Raw genomic sequence first — 9,225 nt, 5'->3', positions numbered from 1 at the left:
CTGACTGGTGTAGTAGTCTTGGGGGGGGGGGAGGGAGAGAAAGTGTGTGTGTGTGTGTGTGTAATATTATTCAGCCATAAAAAAGAATGAAATATCGTACTTGCAACAACTTGGATGTAGCCAGAAAGTATAATGCCAAGAGAGATAAGTCAGAGAAAGACAAATACCGTGTGATTTCACTCATACGTGGAATTTAAGAAAATAAACAAAGGAAAAAAACAGAGAGAGAGACAAACCAAGAAACAGACTCTTAACTATAGAGAACTGCAGATTACTAGAGGGGAGGTGAAGGGATAGATGAAATAGGTGATGGAGATTGAAGAAAGCACTACAATGTATAGACTCGTTGAATCACTATACTGTTACACCTGAAACTAATAGAACACTGTATGTGAACTCTACTGGAATTCAAATTTCAAACTTTGAAAACAAAATTTTAAAGTGACAACTGAAAGAGGAAAAAAAATAAATGGTGAGATACCATTACACACCTATAAGAATGGTCAAAATCCAAAACACTGACACCAAAAGCTGGCAAGGATGTCGAGAAACTGGAACTCTTGTTCATTGTTGGTGAGAATGCAAAATGGTACAGCTACTTTGGAAGACAGTTTGGCAATTTCTTACAAAACTAAACATACTCTTACCATACCATCCAGCAATTGTGCTCCTTGTTATTTATAAGCAAATGAGTGGAAACTTGTGTCCACACAAAAACTTGCACATGAATATTTATAATAGCTTTATTCATAATTGCCAAAACTTGGAAACAACCAAGACATCCTTTAGCAGGTAAATGGATAAATATACTGTGGTACATCCAAAAGAAAAAAAAGAAAATGAGCTATCAAGCCATGAGAAGACATGGAGGAATCTTAAGTACATATTACGTGAAAAAGCCAATCTGAAAAGGCGACATCCCAACTATAGGACATTCTGCAAAAGGTAAAACCATAGAGACAATAACAGGATCAGTAGAGGGGTGCCTAGGTGGCTCATTTCCGTGCTAAGCATGGAACCTGCTTAAGATTTTCTCTCTCTCTCCCACACTGCCCCACCACTTGTGCTCATGCATTCTCTCTTCAAAAAAAAAAAAAAAAGGATGAGGGGATTACAGCGGTTAGAGAAGAGGGAAGGACGAATAGGCAGAGCACAGAGGTTTTACGGGCAGTGAAACCATTCTGTATACTATAATGATGGATATAGGTCATTATACATTTAACAAAACCCATAAAATGCATAACACGAAGAGTGAATCCTAATGTAGATGACAGATTTGGGGTGATAATAATGTGCCATTGTAGACTCATTAACTGTAACAAATGAATCACTCTGGTGACGAATTTTGATGTGGGGGAAGCTATGCATATGTAGGGGTAGGGGAACATGGGAAATCTCTGTACCTTGAACACAATTTTGCTGTGAACCTGAGACTTCTCTTAAAAATAAAGTTTACTGGAATGCAAACTGGTACAGCCACTCTGGAAAACAGTGTGGAGGTTCCATAAAAAATTAAAAACAGAACTACCCTACGACCCAGCAATAGCACTGCTAGGAATTTATCCAAAGGATACAGGAGTGCTGATTCATAGGGGCACATGTATCCCAATGTTTATAGCAGCACTCTCAACAATAGCCAAATTACAGAAAGAGCTTAAATGTCCATCAGCAGATGAATGGATAAAGAAGATGTGGTTTATATACACAACGGAATACTACTTGGCAATGAGAAAGAATGAAATCTTGCCATTTGTAGCAACGTGGATGGAACTGGAGGGTTTTATGCTAAGTGAAATAAGCCAGTCAGAGAAGGACAGATATCACGTTTCACTCATATGTGGAACTTGAGAAACTTAACAGAAGATCATGGGGGAAGGGAAGGGGAAAAAATAGTTACAGAGAGAGAGGGAGGCAAACCATAAGAGACTCTTAAATACAGAGAACAAACTGAGGGTTGATGGGAGGGAGGGGGGAAAATGGGCGATGGGCATTGAAGAGGGCACTTGTTGTAATGAGCACTGGGTGTTGTATGTAAGTGTTGAATCATGGGAATCTACCCCCAAAACCAAGAGCACACTGTACATACTATATGTTAGCCAACTTGACAATAAATTATATTAAAATATGAAAATAAAAATAAAGTTTATTAAAATTAATTTTAAAAAGATAGTACTTTAGACTGTCAGTTAAGAAGGCACTGTGGAGTGGGAGAATGAGACAGAGAAGAAATCTGAGAACTATGTGCTAGTTTCAAATCTGCCACAATACAGTCATGTGACTTAGGACAAATTTTCTTCATTTTTGTGAACCATATTTTGTCTACCTGTACATAAAAAGTAGATTTCAGTAGGTCTTAACGTTTTTTGGGTTACTCCCCCTCCAGGCTACCCTCCACAACAGGGTTATCTTCCTAAAAAAATAAAAGCTGGTTATATTATTCCCATATTTTAAACTTCCTTTACCTGCCCCTCCTCCAGGATAAAAAAAAGTCCAATTCTTTATTAGGGCACATACAGATCCCTCATAATTTGACCCTTCTGGTCACACTATTCTTATTTCCTTTCATTTTAGCCACAGTTCTGTACAAGTGCTTCCCAAAGTGCAATCTAAGGACCACCTGTATCAAGTACCTGTGATGAAAGCAAACTTTGCCCCAAATAAAGTTAGGATCCCAGGCAATGGATGTAAGAAACTACATTTTCATGAGATCTCCAGGCAAATCTGCCTCACGTAGTATTTGAAAACCCCTGCCCTACATTTTAGCCAAACTGAACTTTCCCCCACTCCCCTGCCTGGAATGTTCTTCGCTGCCTTATCCATATGGTAACATCTGCTATTTACCTCAAATGTCACCTGCGCTATGAAGCCTTTGGCCAATCCCCTAGGTAACTGGCTGTTATTCCCTACTCTGTGCTTCTAGCACTTTGTTCATCTTTTATATAGTACTTAGTACCTACTATAATTATCTAATTACATGTCTGTTTCTCCTCCTATAATGTGAGCTTGAAAATAGAGACTATGTCTTAACTTGTTTTTATACTCCCAACATCTAGGACGTAATAGACATAAAATAAATGTTTGCTGAATAAATGAATGAACGGATAAAAATGAAGAACTATTCATTCCACAAAAATTTGAGTGCCTACAATGTGCTAGGCACTGTTCTAGTACAAGAAAGTCACCAGAACTTTTTGCCTAAGAAATTTAGAACCCTGCACACAGTGTTCTATTTTAAGCCTCTTTTAACATTTTATCTGTAGAAACTTCCAAATGAGCCACTTGTTTATTTATTCATGCTTAGGAAAGAACAATTTGCCTGATGTTTAAGTGAGTAACACAACAGCTCAGACCCTGGAGCCTGCTTCAGATTCTGTGTCTTCTCTCTCTCTCTCTCTCTGCCCCCTCCCGCACTTGCACTCTGTCTCTCTCTCTCAAAAATAAATTTTTTTAAAAAATTTTAAAAATGAGTAGCATTATGACAAGTGGCAGTGGAAAAACACAATGCACTTAGTCTATTTCCATAAATGTGCTTGAAGAGTCTAGACTCAATTTCACAGTAACCCCCTCTTTATCACCTTCTGGAGAATGTAACTTAAAGAGCTGGCAAAGGAGAAAGTAGTAAATGAAGACAAAGCCGAAGTGATTCTGCCAATAAATACTTTAATGAGAACCGAGGTCTGTAACATACATAGCAGTAACTGCCCTGGCCTATGCCTTCTGCTCTAGCTCAAGTTTGGGGCTAACCAACTACATTTAACCCACATTTGAAAAGAAGGCCATTTTAATGTCATCTATCAGTATCCATCTTCATAGAAGATACCAATCTGGGGCCAGAGTCGCAATGTTAACACTTCCTCTCACGGAAAAGTTAACATGGTAACACAAACACACGAACAATTTTGAAGCATCCTGTAGTTCTTCCATCAGGAGGCCCTTGGGAGACCAATGGTTCAGTAAACACTTACAACTTTGTCAAAATACATTAGAACACGGAAATAGGGAAAAAAGTAGAAACGCTGGCAGGGCTTGGCTCACGTATAATTCAGTTCTTAGATTTGAAGCCTCTTGAGCTGCTCATATGTAATAAAAAACTGAGGAGTAAGTCATGGAAGATCATTGGGTTGACAATGAAAGCTAAACCTAGTTCTAAAATTGTGTATTGCATTCTCTTACACTGAGGTAGTCTATCTCAGATTCTGAGTTGTACTTGCTTAAGACTTTTTAAAAACAATACCTGGCAAATCAAGCATGCATTGAGTGCCCACCACGTACCCCTTATGATTTGGCATTTAGCAATAAAAACAGATTAGAACTCTAACATACTTATAGTCTTCAGTGGCCAACAGGCCACACACACTCTCTCACACACACCCAAGAACATTAATGACAACATATATATAATTCAATGCTAAGAGTAACTGTTACTCTTAGGTGATCAGATCAATCCCAAGGAGAGAGAGGCATACTCCCTCTCTCAACCTATAGATTCCACAAGGGCAAGGAATTACTTTTGAACCCTGCAATGCTCACCACTATACACACAAACTATATACAACATTCAATTCTCTCTGCACAAAGGAGGCACTCAAACACAGCTAAAGAAAGAAGAGCCATCCGTGAGGAAAGAGACCTACTTGGCCTGGATTCCTTCACCCTATGAGTGTTTTCTGTCTTATTATTTCTCCAGTTGCTCTGGTCCTATAGTTAGGAGTAGGAAATCTGGACCACCTCAGCATGTAGTTTCCTGTGGGCAAATCCCAACAGGGTTTCCAAAAACTTCATAACCCCTTCCAGATTTGTTTGTACTTGTTTTGTTTTAAAGAGGACACTTTGGTACATCTTTTCCGCTGCCTTTAGTTTGTACTAGACTCCAACTAAAAGCCATTTCTCTACTTAGTTCTATCCTCAATGGTCACCATTAGAATGCTTGAGTTACTCACTTGCCTAAAGGTGTCAATAACCAAATTTTCCTTCCCATAGTAAAAAATTACCTGGGAGCTTAAAGCATCTGCTTTCATTCTCATATTCTAAAAGGATACAATGATGTTCCAGGGTCCAAGTCGAAGCCAGTTTGGCCAAAATCCTTTATAGAGTGCAAAAAATCCCTCATGTTTCCACATCTGAGGGAAAGATATAATCAAAAATAGAGTGAATTCCCCTTACTATGTACATCTGACAATTACTTTTATTTTTAGTACTCATCTTCCATGTCCCTCCCCAACAACTTATGGCTCCATTAATGTTGTTTTTCTAAAGCCATACATTTTGAATTCATATACAGTCTAAATCTACCCACTCATTCAACAAATATTTAAGCACCTTGCCTATGCAAGGTACTCTTCTTGATGCTGGGATAATAGTAATAACAGTAAACGAGAGAGAAAGTGTCTGTGGTAGCCAGCCTCCAATATGACCCCAATGAAAGCCACCACTAGTTATTCATATCCTTGTGTAACCCCTCTCACAACATACCAGGAGAGGTCTAGGTCACCAAGAAAATACAGCAGTAGTCTGTCACCTCCATTATGGTATAAAAGATGTTTTAGATCTAAAAGGCTTCTGCTTCTGTCTTCTTCTCTCTTGAATTGTTCACTATAAAGTTAGCTGTCACGTCATGAGAGGCCCAGAAGGGGAGAAACTAAGGCTTCCAGCCAACTTCCAGAGAGGAACACAGGTTTAGTAGCCAACAGCTAATAATTCCTGCTAATAGCCACATGAGTGATCTTTGAAGCAGATATCCCAGCTCCAGTCTAGCCTTCAGATATGGCTGTAGCTCTAGCTGACATCTGACTACAACCTCACAAGAGAATCTAAGCTGAAATCACTAAGCTAAGTTGCTTCTGAATTCCAGACCCACAGAAACTGCGTGATCACAAATGTTTACTGTTTTAAGGAAGTGAGTTTTGGAGCAATTTGTTATAAAGGAAGAGATAACTTATACACTCCCTGCCCTCAAGGAGTGCACTCTCTAGAAAAGCTGACAAATACATAGATTGATTTATATTATATTCAGAAATGGAAGTGCTAATAGGAAAACTAAAGTAGGGTAGGGAATAAGGAGCTGAGCAGTCACTATCCTCCTCTGAGTCTGTTTCATTCTATCAACTTCTGTGTAATGCCATGGACTGCCTGATGTAAATGCTTTCAAGATTGCATGAGGAACAGTGCGTAAATTGCTTTGAGTTTAGGTTTCCTGTTTTATACAATGGGGGGTCCTAAAAACACCAACTGAGTAGTTATTTGAATTAAATGACATATTAAATGACAAAGGTCATAAACTGGTGGTGTGTTGAATTCAGCCAGCAGAAACAGTCCCTATTTTGTGTACTATTTTAAAATATCTATTAAGTAACTCCTGTGTGTTAGGCACTGGGTTAGACATTGCGATGTTATTTTGCCCTTCCCCTGGTGAAGTAAAACCCGCCACTATACTAAATAATTGATATATTTGGATAGGACATTAATATGAGAATCCAGACTTGTAAATATCCCCTATCCCATCCTGTAGATTAAGAATACTCAAGATAATTATCCTTACTAATCATTTTTTGAACAAATAGTAACAGAATAAGGGGACTTTTACAGAATCATAGTGGTAATATGCTTTCCCCCAATGGATTACCAGCAAATGCTGAAGGTCTGAGACCAAAATTGACGTTGGAAAATTGTGAAATTCAGCCAGATGCAGATAACCTAGAATCATAGACTGCTAAAATGACATGGGACCTTAGAGATACAATCCAATATAAAAAAAATATAATTTATACATTAAATTATAAATAGTGTCACTTTCCTGCTTCAAGCTCTCCAATGGCTTCCCAGTGGATTTCACTGTAATTGCAAATTTTATGTGATGATCTATAGGATCCTACATGATTTAGCCCCTGCCAGTCTCTCCAGTTTCATTTCCTACTACTTTCTCCTTCATTTACCACACTCAGCCACACCAGCCTTCCTTTTAACCTTTGAACATATCCAGTTCATTCCCAACTCAGGGCCTTTGTACCTGTTCCCTCTTTTTGAAATGTTTTTTCTCTCAGATCTTCATCACCTTCTTCTCATCATTCAGATCTCTGCTCAAATATCACCTACCCACAGCCTTGTCCTGGCTATCCTGGCTGAAGTAGTTCCCTACTATCATTTCCAAGTCACTGTCTCATGCTCTATTTATGTCTTAATAGCATTTAATTCTATCTGAAATTATATTATTATCTGTGTGTTTATTGTCTGTCTCCCTCAACTAGAATGTAGTCTCCAGGAGAACAGGGACTATGTTTGTCTTGCTCACCATTATATCCCTACCACCTAACACTGTCTGACACAGGAAAGTTTCCAATAAATACCTAAATGAATATCTGTTGAGTACATGAACATACAAACACAGTAAGGGTCTCTAATACTCTCATGAGCCATATGAATCTTTAAAAAGCTCCAAAACAGTGACTAACTTCTATAGAACATTAGGACTGGGAGGCCCAGTGCCTGGCTTCAGACAGTTGTATGAAAACAAACACAAGAACTTTTGTAGATAAACAGAGACAACAGACTACTTCATAAAGTTGTGCATTCATTCAATAAATAATCTGCTGTGGATAAAGTGATAAGATGCACATGGCCCTGCCTTCATGGAACTTACAGTCTACTGGGGCAGACAGGCATTAAAAGCAATTACAATAAAATGTAACAAATATAAATGTGATACAGCCACACAATGGAGTATCACCCAGCCATAAAAAGGAACACACTGATACGTACTAAGACATGAATGAACCTTGAAACATTGTGGTAAGTGAAAGGAGCCAGTCAAAAAGATCACATATTGTATGATTTCATTTATATGAGATATCTAGAATATGCAAATCTAAAGAGTTAGAAAAGTAGGTTAGTGGTTTCTTAGGACTGGGAGTGAGGGAACAGGGAGGTGATAACTAAAGAGTACGAGGTTTATTTTTGAATTCATGAAAATGTTCTAAAATCAACTGTGGTGATGACAGTCACACAAATCTGTGAATATACCAAAAGCCACTTTGAATAGGTAAATTTTACAATATGTAAATTAGTCCTCAAAAAAGATGTTTTTAAATAATAAAATAAATGTTGTCAGAGTAAGTACAAGAAACTGTGTACACATAACCTAGTTCATCAGTCAGGGAAGGCCTTTAGGAGAAAGTAACGAGGTCTGAAGAATGAATAGGAACTAGCTAAGTGAAAAGGATATATAGGGTAGGGTGGGGGCATCTAACAAAGTATATGGCATGGATGAAAATTTGGGAATGAAGGAAAGTCTACCAGTGGAAATTGTATAGTACATCTGGAATGTAGAATAAAGGTAGCAGTGATAAGGCTGTAGAAGTAAAAAGTGGCCAAATCATATAGAGCCTTGGGTCAACGAGAAGCCATTCAAGGGTTTTAAGACAGGGGTGACAGGGTAAGATTTGCAGCTGTTGGTTTCTATGGCAGAAATGAATGCAGAACTCCATTCACTAGTGCTCTGGGACTCTCGCTGATGAAGTAATAAAGCAAGATGCTATTATATAAAATGACAATATAGAGCAATCAGTATAAAGAACTTTAACAGCAAGTAAATGAATGAGAGAGTGAATATAGGTAAAGGTTACTGCCAACATGAAAATATGTTTCTGACAATATAACACAGCATGGTGGTTATAAGTTTAAACTTTTGAATCAGACTCTGGTTTAAGTCCCAGATTTGCCACTTATTAGGTGTATAATCTTGGGTACTTAGCCACTCCCACCCAAGTTCCCTTGTTTATAAAATCAAAACATATCTACTCCATAGGGTTGCTGTGAGCTAAAAGATAGACTATAGTGTGTGGCACATAATAAGCATTCACTAAATGCTAGCTATTACTCTATTATTGTACATTCTATCTCCTGTTAGCCAACCTTCTTGAAAGAGTATTTTACACTTGTCTATTTACCCTTGATTCCTATGTGTTTACCTGTCTCTATTAGAATTAAAGTGTCATGACAAAGGCCAAAACTTTTCTGTTCACCAAACTAGAACAGCACCTGGCACATAAGACTTAAACATTTTTGTACTGGATGAATGAATAATTAAACACACTCCTCATGCACATCAATCTAGCTTTTGCAAACATCATTCCAGCAAACCTCCTCTAGAAAATATCAAATCCAACAGATAGTTTGTAGTCCTTATATTGGACCTCTCTATTCCAGTTGGCATTAAATAACTACTCATCT

At 38.0% G+C, this 9,225-nt stretch overlaps 1 protein-coding gene across 2 annotated transcripts in view; it reads right to left on the bottom strand.

Annotated features, from left to right (window-relative positions):
* Positions 1-3,643: 3,643 nt before the first annotated feature.
* SLC25A14 (solute carrier family 25 member 14) overlaps positions 3,644-9,225 on the bottom strand; it is a 30,155-nt gene continuing 24,573 nt past the window's right edge. For both annotated transcript variants that reach the window (XM_049644284.1, XM_049644285.1), the window contains 2 exons: positions 5,040-5,120; positions 3,644-4,091 (listed from right to left, as the gene is read on the bottom strand). In XM_049644284.1, the coding sequence (XP_049500241.1) occupies positions 4,050-4,091; positions 5,040-5,120 (123 nt within the window). In that variant the 3' untranslated portion in view covers positions 3,644-4,049. The remainder of the gene's footprint in view (positions 4,092-5,039; positions 5,121-9,225) is intronic.

The sequence above is a fragment of the Panthera uncia genome, chromosome X, assembly GCF_023721935.1.
Source record: "Panthera uncia isolate 11264 chromosome X, Puncia_PCG_1.0, whole genome shotgun sequence".
NCBI classification, from domain to species: Eukaryota; Metazoa; Chordata; class Mammalia; order Carnivora; family Felidae; genus Panthera; species Panthera uncia.
This window is presented reverse-complemented; position numbering and strand designations above follow the sequence as displayed.